General features: G+C 35.5%; 1 protein-coding gene across 6 annotated transcripts in view; it reads left to right on the top strand.

Annotated features, from left to right (window-relative positions):
• ANKRD28 (ankyrin repeat domain 28) overlaps positions 1–21,783 on the top strand; it is a 196,668-nt gene that overhangs the window by 40,890 nt on the left and 133,995 nt on the right. For 2 of the 6 annotated variants that reach the window (XM_049628830.1, XM_049628828.1), the window contains one exon: positions 10,848–10,920. The exons of 3 other annotated variants lie outside the window; for them this stretch is intronic. In XM_049628830.1, coding sequence (XP_049484787.1) covers positions 10,903–10,920 — 18 coding nt within the window. In that variant the 5' untranslated portion in view covers positions 10,848–10,902. Of the gene's footprint in view, positions 1–10,817; positions 10,921–21,783 lie in introns of those variants that run through there. One more of the 6 variants, XM_049628834.1, reaches the window with a different exon arrangement.

The following is a 21,783-nucleotide window of genomic DNA, read 5'->3' as shown; positions in this document are numbered from 1 at the left end:
CACTTAGTTTTCTGATCTACCTAGAATTTTATTTTTGTTTATGGTGTGAGGTTCAATTTTTTTTTTTCAAAATTGACTTTTCCTTACCCTTTGTTTTTCTATAAACATTTTTAAAAATTTCAAATCCCCATGAAAATTCTTGAGCTTAACTAGTATTCCATTGAAATTACAGATTTAATTTGGAAAATTGACCTTATACAATACTGAGTCTGGAAAAAGCAGATTCTCATGCAGCAGCTACCTCAAACCTTACTCCTATTGTCTCCCCATGCATTTTTCTCACAGTTGACATCAGAGAATAATAGCTTTACCTTCTCTTCATTAAATCTTGCATGAGTGTTCCTTATTGGCAGATTCCATCCTTGAATATTTGCGGGGTGAGGGGGTGGGGTAGCGGCATGTGGGGCTGAGGAGGGTTCTGGGAAATGTAGTTCCGGTGTAGTTCCAAACTTCTGCCCTGTGATGCAGAGGAGACTATAGAATAGGGTATTGATGATGCAGATTCCACAGTACACAAGCCAAGCAAGCATATACAAATATGTTCCTATTTTCCTCTCCCTTTTAACATACAAGGTGGCTTGATTGTTGTATACTTTTCCCCTCAACTGATATGTTTTGGAGATCTTTTTTAATGGGATTTACGTTCATAGTTTTGCTAACTATTGTCAGCTGCCCTCTCCTGAGGTTGTATCAATTTATATTTCCACCCATAGTGTGTCACTTCCATTGTTTTGCATCTTAACTTTGCATCCTGCTCTCTCCTATTACAAATGCCATTTTACCTTTATTTGATAAACTCTTTGTTGTTTAAAGACCTTGAAGTCATCCTGGCAGAAGTGATACCCGGCAATATGCATGCACATGAATATACTTAGGTCATCTTACTCTACTATATTAGGATAGTTGTGCTTTCTCTTTGATTATATCACATGTTTTATTAATTATTTATGAACATTTTCTTTGTGACCCTTTGTAAGCATGGGCTTTTTTAGTTGTCATTGTATATCCTTCTATCATAAACACATTGGGTATGTGTTTGTCTCCTTTACTAAACTATAAATCCTTTAGAACAGTGCTGTGCTAGTTCTTTGTTGGCAGCACCTAGCACATAATAACAACTCTAACTGTTGGAATGAATAATACGTAATTCTAAACAAAGGGTATATGTAGCTTTCTAAACTTTTTTCATTTAGCACAGTTCATTATGCTAGATGCTTTACATATATGAATATGACTCGTTAAAATCATTGTTTAGTCTTTTTGCAGAAATTGAGTTGTGTGAATACGTTATGCATTCTGGATACTAGACTCAGATACATAATTTGTAAATAGTTTTTCATTCTTTCAGGACATCTTTCCACTTTTTTAAATAGTGTCCTTTGCACAAAAGTTTTAATTTTGGTAAAGTTCAGTTTGTCGGTTTGGTGTGATATCTAAGAAACCCTCGCCAGATCCGAGGTGGTGAAGATTTACTCGAAAATTTCTTCTAAGAGTTTTATAGTGTTAGCTTTTACATTTAGGTCTTTGATCTTTTTTGAATGTTATAAGGTGAAGCTCCAATTTCATTCTTTTGCATGTGGATGTCCAGTTGTCTCAGCACTGATTTTTGAAGAAGCTATTCTTTCCCATTGAACAGTCTTCGCACCCTTAATCCAAACTAATTGACCATAGATGTAAGGGTTTATTTTCATCCTCTCAGTTATGTTCTGTTGACCTATGTATTAGGTCTGTCCTTATGTTAGTACCACAATGTTGTGATTACTGTAGTTTTGTAATAACATTTGAAATCATGAAGTGTGAGCTTTCTGTGTTCTTGTTTTCCAAGAATGTTTGGACTATTCTGAGTCCCTTGTATTTCTATATGAATTTTATGATCAGTTTTTCCATTTCTGCAAAAAAAAGGCTGTTGTGATTTTGATAGTAATGGCATTGAATCTGTAGATCACTTAGGGGAATATTTCCATTTTAACAATATTAAGTATTCTAATCCACGAACACAGGTTCATGGATTTTTTAAGTTTTATTTTGAGGGAGATACAGACAGTGTGAGTGGGGGAGGGGCAGAGAGAGAGGGAGAGCGAATCCTAAGCAGGCTCCATGCTGTCAGCACAGAGCCCAGTGCAGGGCTTAAACTCATGAAATCATGAGACCATGACCTGAGCCAAAACCAAGAGTTGGACGCTTAACTAGCTGAGCCACCCAGGTGCCCCTCTTTGTACACTGTTTTATAGTTTTCTGTGTACAAGTCTTGCACCTCCTTGGTTAAATTTATTCCAAAGTATTTTGTGCGGTTTTGTTTGTTTGTTTGTTTGATGCTATTGTTGATGGAATAATGTGGGGTGTTTTTTTTTAATGTTTATTAATTTTTGAGAGACAGAGACAGAGTGTGAGTGGGGGAGAGGCAAAGAGAGGGAGACACAGAATCCGAAACAGGCTCTAGGCTCTGAGCTGTCAGCACAGAGCCCAACATGGGGCTCAAACTCACGAGCCCGAGAGATCATGACCTGAGCCGAAGTCAGATGCTTAAACAGCTGAGCCACTCAGGCACCCCAATGGAATAATATTTTTAATTTTGGATTGTTCATGGCTAGTGCATAGAAAATCTGATTTTGTGACTTGATCTTATATTCTGTAACTTTGCTGAATTTGTTCATCAGTTTTGACAGGTTTTTTTTTCGGAGATTCCTTAGGATTTTCTGTATATAAGATCATATCATTGGCAAATAAGAGATAGTTTTACTTCTTCCTTTTTTTTTAATAGATTTTTTTTTGAGAGAGAGAGAGAAAGAGCGGGTGCAAGTGAGGGAGGGGCAGAGAGAGAGAGAGAGAGAGAGAGAGAGAGAGAGAGAGAGAAGCAGGGCTTGTGCTCACCCAATGTGGGGCTCGAGCTCACTGAGGCCGGGTTCAAACTCACGAAATGTGACATCATGACCTGAGCTGAAGTCAGATGCTTAACTGATTGAGCCACCCAGGTGCCCCTACTTCTTCCTTTTCAATTTGGATGCCTTTTATTAGCTTCTTGTTGCTCAGTTAATCTTGATAGAATTTCCAGCACAGTGTTGAATATAAGTGGCATAAGTGGGTGTTTTGTCTTGTTCCTGATCTTAGGAGAAAAGCTTTGAGTCTTTCAATATTAACTATGATGTTAACTGTGGGTTTTTCATAAGCACCCTTTATCATATCAGGGAATTTCTCTTCTAGTTTATGGAGTGCTTTTATCATGAAAGCATGTTGGATTTTGTCAAATACTTTTTCTCTGGGTCATTTGAGATTATCGTGTGGCTTTTTCCCTTCATCTATTTATTTGGCATATTATATTATATTATATTAATATATATTAATATTATATAATAATATTATATTATATTAATATGTATATTAATACTATATAATAATATTATATTATATTATATTATATTATATTATATTATATTATATTAATTTTCTTTTTAGTATTTACCATGCTTGCATTCTTGGGATAAATCCCACTTGGTCATGGTTTAGAACTCTTATATGTTGCTGGATTTTGTTTGCTAATACTTTGTTGAGGATTTTTCATCTGTATTCGTAAGGAATATTGGTCAGTAGTTTGTTTTTCCTTGTGATGTCTTTTTCTAGGTTCCGTGTTCTAGTAATGTTGGCCTCAAAAAATGTGGATATCCATTTGTTTGAGCACTGTGTGTTGAAGAAAGTGTGCATCTGTTCTCTCCCTTTCTGTTTTGAGAAGGATCCACGTTAACTTTCCTTGAAATGTGTGGTAAGCTTCCGTCAGCGAAGCCTTCTAGTCCTGGGCTTTTCTTTGTCGGAAAGTTTTGAATACTGAAACAATCTCTTTGCCTGTTCCAAGTCTGTTTAAAGTTTCTGTTTCTTCTTCCCTTACTTCCCTTACTATATAGCTGTATTTCCTTAATATAGGTCAGTATTATTTTCTTCTTTTTTCCTGTAGATTTTATGACTGTATAAGCAAGTATCTCTCTTACTCCCCACCTTTTACACAACAGATAGTATACTAGATACACCGTTGTGCATCTTGATTGTTCACTCTACTTTCAGTATCTTGAGTTCATTCCCCATCAGTACTTAAGGAGTTTATACATTCCTCTGGCTGCTTAGTATTTTATGGTCCTGTATCCTGTTCCCTGTTGACATCTAGGTTGTCTCTAATCTTTTGCTAATGCAAACAATGCTGCAGTGAATACCCACATACTACAGTGCAGTTGTGCAGATTTCGTAGGTTAAGGTCCTCCACAGGACACTTAAGACACTATATATAGCTCCAGGGTTCCCAGGCCACCCATGGCTTCTGACCAACTGGCTGTAAATTTGGGGTTTCCCATCATCCCCTCATGTTCAATAATTTGCTAGAATGATTCCCAGAACTCAGGAAAGTGCTATACTTACAATTACAATTTTCTTATAGAGATCTGAATCAGCAAAAGAGATTCATAAGAGGAGGTCTGAGAGGGTCCCAAAGTCATAAGTCTCTATGTCCTCTGGACATGTCACCCTCTTAGTATATGGATACTCGAGCTTCAGTGTCAAGATTTTTTATGGAGGATTCACTTTATAGGTATGATAGATTGAATCATTCGTTATATGATTAAACTCAATTTTTAGCCCTGTTCCATGAGGTCAGCTGGTCAGGTTATTATGACATGGCTCACAGTCCAAACCCTCTTATCACATGTTTGTTCTTTTCAGCATGGCCAGCCCAATATGGAACAATCTAGGGCCTACCATGAGTTACCTCATTAAGCATAAACCCTGATATGGTCTAGGGGCTCACCATGAATAACAAAGACACTGGTATCACTCAGGAAATTAATTACTAGGTTTTAGAAGCTCTCAGGTACCCAGGACAAAGGCCAGACAAATTTTTTATTATTTAACACTTACATATATTACTTTGTGTGTAGATACATCAACTATAAGATAAATTCCTCTTCCTCCTCCCCCTTTCTTTTCCCACTTTCACATGATTTAATAACCAAAACCAAGGAAAGCTATATTTGAGAAGTCTTTCTCCCACTTTGAGTCCCACAAATAAAACTTGTGCAACCCACTTCAAATGAGTATCTATGTTTTCCTTGGTATCCTTTATGTTTTTATATGCAAATAAAAGCAAATGTATAGGTCTTTTTCTCGACTGTATAGTTTCTAATGTAACTTGCTGTTTTTTCCCTTAAAAATACAGAAATACATTTCCAGGACATATGAGTAGAATATGCATTCACAGTTTGATTGGATATTAACAAATTGCTCTCCCACAGAGATTATATTAAAACATTATTTCAGTCTAGAACCTGAATAGTTTCAGACTTCTTGATCTTTGCCAGTTTGAGAGATGAACAGTGGTTTATTTGTGTAGCTTTAATGTGAATTTCTGTTATGAAATTGAACATCTTTGTATGTTTGCACATTTGTGTTTCCTTTTCTATGAATTGTTTCTATTCTTTACCTAGTTTTTAGTGGAATGGTTTTTCCTTTTTAATGTTTTTAAATGGTTAAATTATGAATTTTTTGTGGCTTTCTAAATTTTTGTGTCTTCCCTATTATTTAAAAAAATTTTTTTTAAATGTTTATTTATCTTTGAGAGACAGAGACAGAGTGGGAGCAGGGGAGGGGCAGAGAGAGAGAGAGGGAGACACAGAATCTGAAGCAGGCTCCAGGCTCTGAGCTGTTGGCACAGTCTGATGCGGGGCTCAAACTCACAGGCCATGAGATCATGACCTGAGCCAAAGTCAGCCGCTTGACTAACTGAGCCACCCAGGTGCCCCATTCCTATTAGGTTATTTTAATAAAACTATTGTGTGCTTTTTTCTTTTATAGTTTTTCTCTTTTTTATTAAGATGTAATTTAGCTGTAGTAAAATATATTCTTTTTGGTTTACAGTTTTGTGATATCTTACAAATGCATCTAATGACTACTGAAATTGAGATATAAAACATTTCCATCATCCCTAAAAATTCAGTTGTGTCCTTTTGTATTCATCGCCTCCTAAGGTCCCCAGCTCTTGGCAACTACTTTTCTCTGTCCTTAAGGTTTTACTTTTTGTGAAATGCCATAAGAAATTGATTAATTATGTAGCCTTTCATTTAGCATACATGTTGTTGGTGTGTTCGGTTATTGACTGCTTCTTTTTCTATGACAGGTTGTTTTCTATTACATGGATTTACCACAGTTTATTTACCTACTCTCTAGTTGAGGAATATTTGGGTTATTTCAAGGTTTTGGAGGTTATGAATAAAGCCAATATAGTGTTCATGTATAAGATTTTTGTGAGCATAAATTTTTATTTTATTGGTTTTATATATAGGAATAGAATTACTGAATTATGTGTTAATTATATGTATAACTTTAAGGAACTGTCCACTTTCCAAAGTGGCTGTACCATTTTGCATTCCCAACACTAATGTATGAGAATTACAATTGCTCTGCCTCTTTTCCAGCATTCTGGATTGTCAGGTTTTGTTTTTTTGTGTGTTTTGTTTTGTTTTGAGAGACTGCAAGGGCTCAATCCCACTTACCCTGGAATCATGACCTGAGCCAAAGTCAAGAGTCAGATGCTCAACTGATTGAGCAATGCAGGCGCCCCAAGTCAGTTTTTTTTTTTAAAGTCATTCTACTAGGTGCGTAATAGTATCTCATTGTGCTTTAATTCGAATTCTGCTAGTGTTTAATGTCTGTATATCGCCTTTTGTGAAATGCCAAACTGTTTACATCTTTGCCCATTTAAAAAATTGGGCTTTTCTATTTTTTTTTTTAATGTTTATTTATTTTTGAGAGAGAGACAGACAGACAGACAGACAGACAGAGTACAAGCAGGGGAAGGGCAGAGAGAGGGAGACACAGAATCCGAAGCAGGCTCCAGGCTCTGAGTTGTCAGCACAGAGCCTGATGCGGGGCTTGAACTCACAGACTGCAAGATCATGACCTGAGCCAAAGTCATCCGCTCAACCAATTGAGCCACCTGGCGCCCCATGGGCTTTTCTATTAATGAGTTATATGAGTTATTTATTTTGGATATAAATCCTTTGTTGTTTTGTTTTTTCCTTGCCAATGTCTTTTCTGGTTGTTCCAGACCATTTGTGGGGAAGATTATTTTTTCTCTGTTGAATTGTTTTTGTGCCGTTGTCAAAAATCACTTGACCATGTATGTGTGCATCTATTTCTGGACTCTTTTGTTCCATTTTATCAGATCTATATGTCTGTCTGTCTTGCAATACCACATTGTCTTGGTTACTGTAGCTTTCTAGTAGTGTGAATCCTCAAACTTTATTCTTCTCTTTAAATATTGTTTTGGCTCTTCTCTGTAAATTTTGCCTTTCCATATAAATTTTTGAATCCATTTATTCATTTTTACAAATACCACTAGTATACTTTGATTGGGATTGTGTTGAATCTGTAGATTAAATGTAGAAAAATTGACATCTTAACAGTATTGAGTCTTTGAACCCATGAATGTGGTATCTCTTCATTTATTTAGGTCTTTGATTTCCTTCAATATTTTATAGTTTTTAGCATACAGATTCTGCATATATTTTTTAAATTCATAAACTTAAACATGTCAGTTTTTGGGGTGCTTTTATAAATGCTACTGCTTTTAAAATTTTGATTTCCACTTCATTGGTAGTATGTATAAATATAATTGTATTCCATGACTTGGCTGAACTTACTAGATATGGAAACTTTTTCAGAGATTCCATGGCATTTCCCACATAGATAATCATGTGCGCTAATACAGGTAGTTTTCTTTCTTTCTAAATTGTATGCCTTTTATTTCTTCTTTTAGCCCTATTGCAGTTCTAGGGCTTCCAATATGATACTGAATAGGATTGATGAGAGCAGGCATCCCTGTCTTGTTTTTTCCCCTCAGGGAGAAATCAGTCCATTTCCTAGGATTTTTATAGTTCTTTTAACACATACATTTCAGTATAATGACCACTTAGGAGAAGAATGCTATTAATTTTTTTCCAGATGGCTTCCAGTTTTCCTGATATCTTTCATTGACTAGTGTACCATATGTATGTATGTCCATGTCCCCCCCCCCCCCACGAACTTCTGTCAGAGCACTTATTGCACTGCTTCACTGTTTACTTTTTACTTATCTTTTTTTCTTAATAGAAGATGAGCATTTTGGGGCGGAATAAGAAATAGTGCCTCCCCTCAAAGAACTTACATTGTAAATAATGGGTATTATTAGGTTAGACCAAATGAAATTACCATTTCTAATATTTAACCTGTAAAATCTTATGTCTAGTTGGGACCCAAACAGTATAACAAGAAAAGAAGATGAAAATTCTCTTATGCTAACAAGGTCTAGTTATCAGTGTGAGAAATGTTAGTGCATAAGAAATTGTTCATCACTGTTGTATGCTTATAAGCAAAGCCCAGAACTGAATATACTGATGTAAATGGGATATAACCCCTGCCCTTGAAGGAAATACTTTCTCTGTGGAAGACAGTGTCTTTACAATATTCAAATGTAGACACATATATCTGTCAATATATGTGCAGATTTACTCTCATTTTGAATCTACTTGTGATCTTAGGTTCATACTTCTCAGTGTCTTGGACTATAAGACACTTTGGCAGTGATTTCTGTAAGTTACTGAGAAGCTTGACATAATTTTGTGTGTGATAATTTTATGTGAAAAAATACATACATTGTTCAGTTTAATGTGACAGTTATTTCAGTTACTTGGTATTTTGTAGATTTCCTTTTGGAATAACTTAATATTTTAAAAAAGACAGGCTTTAAAAAAATACAAAAAAAAAGGCATTAGGGAAATCATAATAGAAAAACAGAAAACTGTTTTATATTATAACATAATATAAAAATATAAATACTCCAATTTTTGGTGTAAATTTTTATAGTAAATTATATATGGAGGGAAACTATAATATTTTTGTGTTATATATATTTGTATAATACTTAGGCTTTCAAGCTGGTCTTTTACTACTCTATAAGTCTGGAAAAAAGAATATATGGGAGACTTTGCGTAAACCTCATGAAGTCAGAAACTACTCTTGTTTACTGTTACATTCCTTGTACTTAGCACATAAGTAGTTATTAACCAATGATTATTGATTTAGTATTGATTAGATTAAGAGAATGTAATCTTTACATGAAATTTGTTGATTTTAGTTAATAGGAATGAAAGTTATTATAATCACATGTTGCTTGATAAGCATCAAGAGAGTAGCATAGTTTTTGAGGCAATTAAATTTTATTTATAAATCTATAGTAACAGAAGACTATTTTCAAATAATCCGGAATTTGCTCTTGGTATTGTTTTGAACTTGACTATTAACAAGATTAAAATACAACTTTTAAAACCTATAAAGCACCTTTTTTTAAAGTTGAAACTCTTCTTTAAAATACATGACTCAGAGAAGACTACCTTTGTGTTAGTAGTAATAATACAGTAGCAGTACACAGGAAATTTACTTTCCTTTGTATTTACTGCCACCAAATGGCAAATTAATAATATTACTATGTCTGTTATATTAACACTATAAAAGACCTACTAAAGGTAATGCCCCTTTTAATATTGTTTTGGGAGGGTTAATTTGTTCAGAAAGAGTTTTGACAACAGAAGAAAAAACAAATTTTAATATGTTTAGAACTGTAGCTAGGGGCACCTGGGTGGCTCAGTTGGTTCAGTGTTTGACCTTGGCTCAGGTCATGATCTCACGGTTCGTGAGTTCAAGCCCTGCTTTGGGCTCTGTGCTGACAACTTAGAGCCTGGAGCCTGCTTCAGATTCTGTCTCCATCTCTCTGCCCCTCCCCCCGCTCATGCTCTCTCTTTCTCTTTCTCTCTCAAATATAAATAAACATTAAAAAATGGGGGAAAAAAAAAAAAAAAGAACTGTAGCTAACCTTTTTCTAGCCAGAGTAGATAGATTGGTTTCTATAAGGCATTAGAGCAAAGCAGAAATCACTATGACAAAGATGATAAAAACTGGTACCTCAAACCTAATAAGAAATAAGTTTGACAACATATTTTTATGCAGGGAATTTAATTCTGACCTTTGTTCTTTCTAGGTTATCGTATCTGAGAAAGATGGTTCCAGAATATTTTAGGCCTAATTTTATTTGAAGATAAGCCATTTCACTAAAAATGGCTATTAAGATATTCTGGAAAAATTGTTATATAAGAGTGTAAAGAAACAGAAGCAACCCAAATGTTCAGTCTTAGGAAATTGGTTAAATACTTTTAAATTTTATGTTATGTAGTTATTGAAAGTGTAATAGAGGCATATTTAACGAGATGGATAAAGGTCCATGTGGTTAAATGGAGAGCAATGGGGAGAAGCAAGTTACTAAACAGTGTATTCTCACAGTTTTTTAAAAAGTACATTTACCTTTGGGAGATACTATTGTGATTTCTTAAATTTATGTATTTCTAAAATGAACATGTTTTTAAATGTTCAGAAATTATATAGATTGAATATTTTATACTTCATAGACAGTTTCTTAGATTAAAACATCCCCATGGAAGCACTTATTATATATTCATTTATTATAGTGAATATATTTGAATAGTTTTGGGTTTTTTCTTTTTGAATGATGAAAATGTCTTCTTGCAGGCAATTTTGACTCAGCCCACTTTTTGAGTCTCTTCTAATTGGTTCATATATAAACGAAACCTTTACAAAAACTGCCTTGTTGGATAGTTTAATAATTTTCTTTCTTGACAGAAGGGTAAAACTTCTGAGTTAGTAGGTTTTGAATATTATCTAATAATTCAATGTTTTGTTAAGGTGCTAGTTATTTTTATAACATAGCCCTTCATTTCTAGGGTCAGCATATTCTTGCTTTTGATATCTGTTTTCTGCCACAGGCCTGAGATTGGAATTGAAGCAATACAACTACTGCTTCCACCAGAGGAAAATAGTATGGGAATTCCTATTATGGTAGGTTATTTTCCAGTAGTCTCTCTGCAGTAATATAGGCAGCTCTCTTAATGTGTTAGTTTGTTGGTATTTATGCCTCATCATAAATTAAGCATAGCTTTTCTACATAAATCCTTTGTTGTAGACATTTTGTTTAGAAGTGTGGTGGTCCCTGTATTCCTGGAAAACTTATTTATAACAACTTAATTTGAATAGATTTTCAGTGGAGGGGCTTAAAAATCTGATTTAAGATCTCGGTGTTGTAGTTTGAAGAAGAGAAATATGAAATAGCTGAAAATAATGGTATTGTAGTTAGTTTCTTTTTTTAAACGAGTAAATTACTAGATGTTTCATTCTTGTCAAGTTGTATGCATCCCTTTGCTCATAGCTCATTCTCTTACATGTTACATGTTTGTGGTGCACTCTGTAAACGTCAGCCATTCATTAATCACTGGGGAAGCAGTTATGTGAGTGACTCCCATGTTTTTAGTGAAAGTAGTTTAAAAATCTCACAAAACCTAGGAGTGTTAGACTTGAGGTGCTTGTGAAGACAGTAGAAACTGGTTTGGTATCATTGGCATTGTTTGTTAGGCTTCTTACTTGAAATTCAAACATACCGAAAAGTTGTGTAGAAAGGAAAAACCAATGGCCCAGTAAGTGTATTCTTTACTATTATCAAGTTTCACCTTGCTGTACTTTCTGTTAAATATTTTTGCTCCTAAATGGTAGTACCATTAGATATTAAGTAGACTCAATGCAAAGTTGTTTTATGACAAAACAAATCACCCTTTCCGGGTTTTTGTTACAATTTGTTCTTAGTTAAAATTTTCTTTGTTTTTTAAAAAAGAGGAAGTGAGTAGAACGCTATTATGTTGAAAGCTGAAAGATTTTGTCCATCTGTATTCTGGTAGGAGGGGAAAGAGTATTGGGAAAACGTTAGTTTGTGTTCCTCAAATTGGAATAATTTTGATGACATTAAAGATTCATATTCTCTTGAAATTTTGAATTCTGTTTGAACTAACCAGCTGTGACTCTTTACTTGGCCTTTCAGAATTATCTACTAAATTATCACTTAAACACACACACACACACACACACAACACAACACACAACACACACAGGATGCCTCTCATTTGTTGTTACCTGGATGGCTTTTGCTGGCTAGAATTCCATTGGAAACACATCCCCTCACACACCTTATTTCTGTTGTTTATAAATCATTTTCTAACTATTAGCTCAATAAAAGCTTTGAGTCTTGAAGTACTCCTATCCTAATTCAATCAAGGATTTGAGTAATGGGTAGGCAAGACAGAAAAAGGAAAAAGTGTCAAGATAGTAAGGATAAAATTTGATTAGAAAAATGGCAACAAATAGCAGACATCATCAATATCATATGGCTCATTTATTTTTTTATTTCCTGATAATGTGTGTTAGAGATCATGCAGTCACAAATTAAACTACTTTTGCTATACGATCATTGTGTAAATTGTAATTTTCATCTTTTACCACTAGATGGTGGTTTTGCGTTGGTTTCTGCAGACTGTCTAAATTTACATATTATTTTAAAATACATCATAAAGAACAATGAAATTAAATTTTGATAGTGATACAGTTCTTCATATAGACAAACTAGTTCAACATAACCATTATTTGTGGTATATATATATATATATATATATAGTAATTATTTTTAAAAAGATAAATCAGTATGTATGAAATGGTTAAGAGCTATGCCTGAGCATATTTTCTTTCTTTCTTTCTTTTTTTTTTTTTAATTTATTTAATGTTTATTTATTTTTGAGAGAAGGAGAGACAGAGTGCAAGCTGGGGAGGGGCAGAGAGAGAGAGGGAGACACAGAATCCGAAGCAGGCTCCAGGCTCCAAGCTGTCTGCACAGAGCCCGATGCGGGGCTCGAACTCACGAACCGTGAGATCATGACCTGGGCCAAAGTCGGACGTTCAACCAACTGAGCCACCCAGGCACCCTAGCCTGACCATATTTTCTAATACAGTCTTCAGTCCACTACCTTAGAAACATTTTAGATGTTTTGGTTTTTTTAGATGATACTATAATTTAAATGGCACCTAAATAAAACACCATTTCTTGATTTGTAATGTTAGAAAATACATACAGATAGCTCAGGCTTTTAAAATTGTTTTTGATGATCATTTTTTCTATCTAGTAGCCATCCATTAAAGTCTTTTATTTCACAAATAACACATTGAAATTCTCTTTTGTTGGTAGCCAAGTGACTTTTAGTTATCCTGCTTGAGCAATTTGAGTTGATGTAGGATTGTAGAGTTTACTTGGGATTGTAACAAGGTTGTAGAGATCCCAGTTCAAGGAAATAATAATCTTATGTAATAAAGCATTCACTTATGTTTTAAAGAGCAAAGTAAGTACAGAGTCTAGAGCATCAGTGTCTCTAAACACCTTTTGTTTAGGCCTTCGTTCTCCAATTCAGTCTGTTATTATTATTTCCTTTTCTGTTCTTTAAAGGATTATTTATATGAGAACAAAATTATGAAAACAGGCATCTTAAATTACCCTTTGCATTCTGCTCTTCACTAGATATTTGATAGCTTTTGAGGTATGAATTGAGAGGCAGTTTTAGCCCAGCAAGTTTCAGGTCTCTGTAGCTCTGCTCTGCATTCAGTGCTAAGTGGTTCTAGTCCCTGGAGCTATGGGTATGGAGTTGTTAAATGGCTCTGGCTTGGCAAGTTTGCTTCTGAACAGTCAGTCTTCACTTAGGCACTCTTCAAATTTTGGTCCTAACTTCTGTTACTTTTTGGAATGTGAACTTTTGTCATTTAACCCTTGTAGAAGTTATTTTTCTTACCTCTAAAGTAGTGATGGGGTTTAGCAAATAAGAATCATGAAAAAATCATGATAAGAATCAGAAAAAAATAATTATATGCACACAGGAAGGAAAGAACAGTACCCATAATCCTGCCACTGAGTTTAATTAATCTGTTGTTACTTAAAAATCTTCTGATCATTATTTAACATAATTAGAATATATTTTATATACTGTGTTTCACTTAATACTTTTATGAGTATTGTTTGTCCCATATTTTTAGAAATTCTTTAAAATTTTGTTACTAAATATCATTCAGTTTTATTGTATGATATATACTGTGTTTTAAATCATTTTATTCAACATAAAATTAGTTTTATTGTTATAAATGATACTTCAGTAAAATCTTTCATGCAAAGTTTTGTAGGCCTCCCTTTTCCTTGTATTTACACTATTGTAAGAAATGCTAGCTTAAAAAATTTGAAAGACTTATCAATGCTATTGACAAGAGTTGGCAAACTTTTTTCCCCAGAAAAGTCCCAAGTCCCAGTTTACTCCTTTCATCATCCCTTGTAGTCCCTAGGTTGGACAATAACAGCAGCCTGCTGTTGTTTTCTGTCTTTAATACCACCTCATTTTTAGGCCATCATTTACACTGTATGCACAGTGAGGCTTCAAGATATAATCTGATTATGTCACTTTTTGACTTAAACTTTTTTGGTGGTTTCCCCAGTATTCAGGTTAAAATGTATATACTTTAATGTGGCATCCAAGGGCCTTCATGATTTAGCCCCTGTCTGATTTTCCAGCCTTATTGTAATGTAACCCTGCTATGTAAGCAGGTAGGAAGGGAACGTTCTAAGCAGGGGGAACAGCATATTCTGAGGCACAGCTACAGGAAACGACATGGTATATTTGAATTGCACCAAGTACATTTATATATGTGAAACTTAAAGACAAGATAAGTGGTGGATGTCTTTAGTGTATTTTAATAAAACTTAGTGACTAAATAAAAGGCAAATAATATTTTATCTATGATTTAGAAAGTAACTGGTGATGAAGAGAATTATTAATCAAGACTCTTGGTTACGACAAAAATCCCAACTCAAAATGACTTACATGCAAAAGGAAATTTACTGGCCAGGCAGAGCTAGATCCAGGACTTGGTGACAGTAGATTCCCCATCACCACCCACCCCTTTAACATTTTGTCCTTTTTTTTTTTCTCTCCTACAGGCAGTTTAGCTTACATTGTCCTTAGTTATAATTATAAAAGAAAAGAGAGTATCTTTCCTGACAGCCTTGGCAGGAAAGCAAGTCCTAAGAAAGACCCTATCTGGCTTTGATCATATGTTCATCCCTGAATTAGCATGTGACTAGGAGTAAGTGGTCTTCTGGCCATTCCTGGGTCTCTTGTATATCTTTGGACCAGATGAACTCCCGGAAGGAAAGCATTCTTGTGAAAGAATCTATGTTTACTATAAGGATGGATAGAAGTGGAGAAAGGAGAACCAGGAATTGAGAGACCAGTTAAGAGGTTTTCCGGGGCACCTGGGTGGCTCAGTTGGTTGAGTGTCTGACTTCCGCTCAGGTCATGATCCTGCGGTTCGTGGGTTTGAGCTCTGCGTTGGGTTCTCTGCTGTCAGTGCAGAGCCTGCTTTGGATCCTCTGTCTGTCTGTCTGTCTGTCTCTCTCTCTCTCTCTCTCCCCCCCTCTCTCCCCCCTTCCCCCACTCGCTCTCTGTCTCTATCAAAATAAATTAAAAAAAAAAAAAGGTGGTTTTCATAACTCAGGTTGAGGACTTAAGTGGGTCTGAAATAGATCACTGTGAAGAAAGTTCAGGAGGATTTTAGGTAAAATGCCTAGGAGTGGGTGACCAGTTAGAAGTGGGAGATGAAGGGGGCGCCTGGATGGCTTAGTCAGTTGAGCGTCTGATTTCAGCTCAGGCCATGATCTCATGGTTTGTGAGTTCAAGCCCTGCGTCGGGCTCTGTGCTGAGAGCTCAGAGCCTGGAGCCTGCTTTGGATTCTGTGTCTCCCTCTCTGTTCCTCCCCTGCTCGCACTCTGTCTGTCTCTCTCTCTCTTTCTCAAAAATAATAAACATTAAAAAAAAGAAAAAGAAGTGGGAGGTGAAGTGAGAGTAGGCTTCTAGATAATTCTTTGTGTTCTGGGCTACTGTATATATATGGTGATGCCATTATTATTAACCAATCTGGGAAGGTTAGGAAAAGAACACTTTGGGGGAGTGGACTAGAGATGGTAAGTTGATTTTTGACATACTGAGTCTGAGATAGTCTAGAATATGCAGGTAAAATGGCCTGTTGTACATTTGGAAGTTGTGTCTGGAGGTTAGGATTGGAAATAAAGACTTGAAAGTATCAAATGTGATGGCTGATATTATAGATGAGATTGTCCAAGAGGAGGTTATTAGACAAGGGTAAGAAAAGTGGGCTGAAAGAAAAGCCAGTATTTAAATATGGATGGTGGAAGAAAAGTCAAGTGGAAGGGGCCAAAAAAGAAGGTTTAGAAATAGAGGTGAAAATTTTATGCAAGAGAGTTTTTTTTTAATGTTTATTTATTAATTTTTGAGAGAATGAGAGAGAGAGCAGGGGAGGGGTAGAGAGAGAGGGAGACAGAGGGTCCGAAGCAGGCTCTGTGCTGACAGCAGAGAGCCTGACACAGGGCTCAAACTCCCGAACTATGAAATCATGACCGGAGCAGAAACCAAGAGTCAGATGCTTAACCCGCTGAGCCGCCCAGGCGCCCCTGGAAGATAGTTTTAATAAAGATCATTGGTATCCAGTATTACAGACTAGTTGAGAATAATGCACATTTTGTAATAAGTTACCACTGGTGACCTTAGAGCAATTTCACTTGAATGGTGAGTATGGAAGTCAGATTGCAGTAGGGTGAAACAAGGGTGAAACAAGTGGCTTTGAATACTTTTTCTTCTGTGAGTATAAGCTCCTTCCCAATGACTGCAAAGTCATTAAGGTATGGTATCTGGCATGTAAGAAGTGTTTAATAAATGGCCACGAGTAACTGAAAGATCAGAGAGGAAAATCAAAGGTACAAATATCTTTGAAAGTAAACCAGAAGTAAGTTGAAGGAACTCATCCTTGCTGTTCTCTTTCTCTCTCAGGTAGAACACCAAGAAATAGTGTCTCCCTAGCTTGCTTACCTTAGAGCATAGCTGTGAGGAAGCAATGTAGGAATAGATGTGAGAGCATTCTTAAACTAGGAACTGCTGAATCAAATGGAAGGGAGTAATACTTTTCATTTCTGGCATTTTAATTTTGAAATCAGGGACTTCAAATCAGATGCGTTTTGGTTCTCACCAACTCAGAACCTGTTTACTTCCTTAACAACTGCTAATTTAACGTCTCTTAGATGTGTGATTTGTAGGAGCTAGGCTTTGGAAACAAATGGTCCTGGGTTAGAGTCCATTTTTCTCTACTTGTTAGCCATGTAATTTCCAGTGTTTTACTTTTCCACCTCAGAGTTTTATCTGTGAAATTGGAAGCAGAAATTACTTGACAGACATGTTACAACTGAGTACACATAAAGTACCTAGAATTGTCATAGGTATTCACATTACCTGGGATGTTCATCCCAGCCTCATATGATCAGCCAGCCTTGTTCCATCTTCACATAAAATAATGCTAGATAAAAGTACTATCTTATATTGAACCAAATCTAATCTTGCTGCTTGTTATTATTATTCATTGATCTAGTTCTTATCTCTAGACCTGTGCACATTTGGAATCTCTTCACAGTGATAGCACTTCAGATATTTTAACACTATCATATTCTCCCTGACTCCTTTTCAGACAAAATACCTTCAGCTTCATTGACACTTATGATATGGTTTTTAGATCCACCATCATCCTGGCTTTAAATGTGTTCTAGTCTCATTACTCTAGATGTAGTTTGACCTATGTCTAGGAATTAGCCTGACCTTTCCTAGAGGAGGAAAATGAGATTAATGAGAAACTTTTTTTGAGATAAAACTTTAATTTTAATGGGTCAAAATTAAAGTGTAATTTTAATATTTCATACACTAAAATATACTCTTGTTAATGGCATTTATAAAGTGATTGCCTTTAGTCTGCTTTAAGATAAATTACTTGTGACTGTTTTTTCCCCCTTTAAAAATAAATCTCTATAGCCCTCAGTATTATCTAGCACTAGTGTGTTGTGATTCATTAACAAGAATGAGAAAATAAACTGTTTTCTTAAAGTTTATTTATTTATTTGGAGAGAGAGAGGGAGAGAGAGAATTCGATTGAGGGCCTGATCTCATGAACCATGAGATCATGACCCAAGCTGAAATCAAGAAATCAAGGGGAGCCATCCAGGCACCCCTAGTAAAGTAAACTATTGAAATAAAATGCCAAGATTCAGTTTTTCAGTGTAATACAAAGCATACTATTTGTTGTCCATTCACCAGCCATCACCCACTTCCTTCCTTGCAGGACCCCAGTTTTGTTTGGTTGGTTACTCCTCTTATACATGACTTGGAAAAGTCCTTAATAGTGTAAAGCTAATCCTCCTCTACCTAGTAGTGATTTGTTTCGGGAAGAACATAAGAACCAAGACTGGTCACATGTCAGGAAAAGTCAGGTTAGGTAGCTTCTAGGAAAGTCTTCCTTGCACCTAAAATGAGAGACACAGCAGGAAACTTCCCTTTCTGCTGGGCAACAATATGTGTCTGATATGATGGCCTTGAAGTATGGCAGGTTATCTGTGACTATGAAGGGAATTATCCTGAGGGCCGTACTGAGTCTGACAGAGAAGACTCAGCCAGAGCCTAGATGTCAGTCAGTTACCTTAGAACCACCATAATTTCACTTCTTGTTGTTTATGGTAAGTTTCTTTATTGTTTAAACCAGTTGACTATAACATGCTGTTTTAGTTTAGTTTAGGGTAGCCCTAATGTTAAAGAACAAAATATTTGAAAGTCTGCTATACAGAAAAGTAGACACTTTGTGGAAGGCCCATTAAGATACAGTGATGAGCGGCGCCAGGGTGACTTGGTTGGTTGAATGTCTGTCCAACTTCAGCTCAGGTCGTGATTTTGCGGTTTGTGAGTTTGAGCCCCACATCAGGCTCTGTGCTGGCAGTGCAGAGCCTTCTTGGGATTCTCTCTCTCTCCTCTTTCACTCAAAAATTAAAATAAACATTAAAAAACAGAGATGTAATGATGAGTCTCATTAATTTTAAGATCACATTAGAATTATATTCGGGTCAAAAACTTCATGGGTATTCTCAACTACTGAATGTTCAGACTATGAACAAAACAGGCAAAAACATTTCTGTACTGCAGTAACTGATGCAGATTTAATTACCCAGTTAGTCAAGAGTTGAGCTAATTATCAATTCTGATAGGGGCCCTTTCTTTCCATTTAAGAAGTTCAAAATTGACTACATCTAAAGGAATTGGATGTTGTCTTACTCTGAAGTAACATCAAGTTATAAGCATGGCTTTTTGCATGTTTATCAACGGCATGAAAATCTTATTTATCCAAAAAAATTCCATGCCTGATACACATTAGAAACACCCTTTCCTTCTTTTAACAATAGAAGCTATTTTATAAAATTTTAGATAGCACTTTTTAGTAAAGGGAGCTGAAGAATATGAAAAGTGTTCTTTTCTATCTGAGTCATCACTTGGACTTTAAAATAGTTACAAGTTTTAGTATTTTTGTCTCCACCCTTCTACAGTTTAGAAAGATGTGAATCATTTTCTTTAGTATTTCTCAAATGATAGCTGCTTTGAAAGGGAAGTGGTGTATGTGGTCCCAGTTTGTGTGTGAAATAACTAGCATACACTTTACTTACTGATTTTACTGCACTTTGTGGGAATCCCTTGGACGTCTCATGTAATTATTGGTTATAAATGTAAACATTGGGTAACCATAGCAACTTATTCTTAAATTGAAAAGTTTCTCCAGTTTTTAAAGGGATATTATTTATCCCAGTGTCACCACATTGTAGAAACCAGAATGAATTGCAAATAACCTCTCCTTAGTTTTTTCTTAAAGGAGGGCAGAAATTCAGCCTGTTTAAAAATCGTACACTCTGCTAATTTGTAATATTGGACATAAGTTGTCTTTGATGCAGTTGCTGAGAAATAATTATGTAAATAATAACATAAAATTATATTTCAGAGAATGTGCTTATCCTGGGCCTGGTGGGACATAAGTCATATGCCAGAGATTCTGCTAGTTAACATACATCCCAGCCAAAAAATTATACTAATAAGAGACAGATCAAATAAGGTGTTTAAAAGTAACACAGCTTAAATAACTAATTCATTCTAGCCTTCAGTCTGATAAATACTTTTGCTTAATTTCAAACTACTTCTTGAGGTAATCAAAATTATGAAGAAAATAATTTAACTTTTAAAAATATTGCTTAAATACAGTACTACATACTTGACAACAGAATGGTTTCCTCCCCTTTCTCTGTTACTTTTAGCATACTGAGTGTACTCTAGAAAACTACCTAAATTGTTATATTCGTCTTGTTAAATTTTTTGCTTGCATACTTTTTGAAGGAAATAATTGTTTCTTTTAAGACTCAAATCTAAAATTTTTTTAATGTTTATTTTTGGGAGGCGGGGGAGAGACAGCACGAGTGGGGGAGGGGCAGAGCAAGTGGGAGAATCTGAAGCAGGCTCCAGGCTCTGAGCTGTCAGCACAGTGCCCGATGTGGGGCTCAACTCACGAGCCATGAGGACTCAAATCTAAAAACAGTCATTTAAATATTGATTTAGACCTTAACGTCTCATGTATAACTCTTGAATCTCTACTCTTTTCAGGAAGTCCATTCCGTTTCCTGTCTTAATTGAAACTGTGTTTTCATAAGTACATTCTTCTCCAGAGGTCTGCTTAAGTATTATTGTTCCTCTGCTCATAGCCGGTATATCTTGGGAATGTGTGTGTGAGTGTGAGAGTGTGTGTGTGTGTGTGTGTGTGTGTGTGTGTGTGTGTGTAGGAGGGAGGGGAGCGGCGTCAGCATTCTTCTAGTCGTCCACTACAGCTATTGAATGTTACAAGTCTACCTATCTATAAAAAATCTTTTGAAGCACATGCCATCTGGCTAGGTGACTCCTGTTTTTTGTTGCTATTGTCTGTCAAATCTCACTCTGCAGTTCTACATCTGGGTCAGAGTTATATCAGTTATCTACATGATTTCATTTCTTTGTAGATGACATTTTGAATATCATACTTCCCAGTGTACCAACTTCCACACCAGCGATACTCTCCACTTGGCTCTAACCATATACTCCACTAAGCACATCCCACAATTTGTTTCTTGTACTGAAACTACCTGCACTTCTGTATTTTTATTATTATCCAGCCTAGACCTCATGACCCATTACTTTCAGCTGCTAAACATTCACACTTATTCCTTTTCAACTTTATACTTTCACTTCCACTTACCTTACCTACATCAACCCTTCCTTCTTGCTTCAGAAGGCAAAGATCTTCTCTTCATAACTCAAGGTAATTTTCCACCTCCATACTACAACCCCCTTTTTTCTGTATCTGTGAGATCTTCCTTCCCCAGTTATTCTTTTTTTGTTGTTTGTTTTTTAGTTATTCCCCATTTTTAATCTTTTCTTTTTTGACGATACTGTCTTCTAATCTATGAACACAGGATATCTTTTTGTTTATGTCATTTTAATTTTTTCATCCATGTTTTGTAATTTTTTAATGTACAAGTCTTTTACTTTTCTAGTCAAGTTTATTACCAATTATCTTATTGTTTATGATGCTATTGTAAATGAGATTATTTTCTTAATTTCCTTTTCAGAGAGTTTATTCTTAGTGTATAGAAATGCAACTGATTTGGTTAATATTTGTATCCTGCACCTTTACTGAATTAATTAATTCTAAGGTTTTTTTGTGTGCAATCTAAAGGGTTTTGTACAAAGTTTATGTCTTCTACACACAGAATACTTCTTTCTTTCTGATTTGGATGCCATTTATTTCTTTTTCTTGCCTAATTGGTCTGGCTAGAAAATTCAGTACTATGTTAAATAGAAGTAATGAGAGAGCGCATCTTTGCCATGTTTCTGA

Source organism: Panthera uncia, chromosome C2 (assembly GCF_023721935.1).
Source record: "Panthera uncia isolate 11264 chromosome C2, Puncia_PCG_1.0, whole genome shotgun sequence".
Classification (NCBI taxonomy): domain Eukaryota; kingdom Metazoa; phylum Chordata; class Mammalia; order Carnivora; family Felidae; genus Panthera; species Panthera uncia.
The sequence above is the reverse complement of the archived record's forward strand: the minus strand, read 5'-3'. Positions and strand labels throughout refer to the sequence as shown.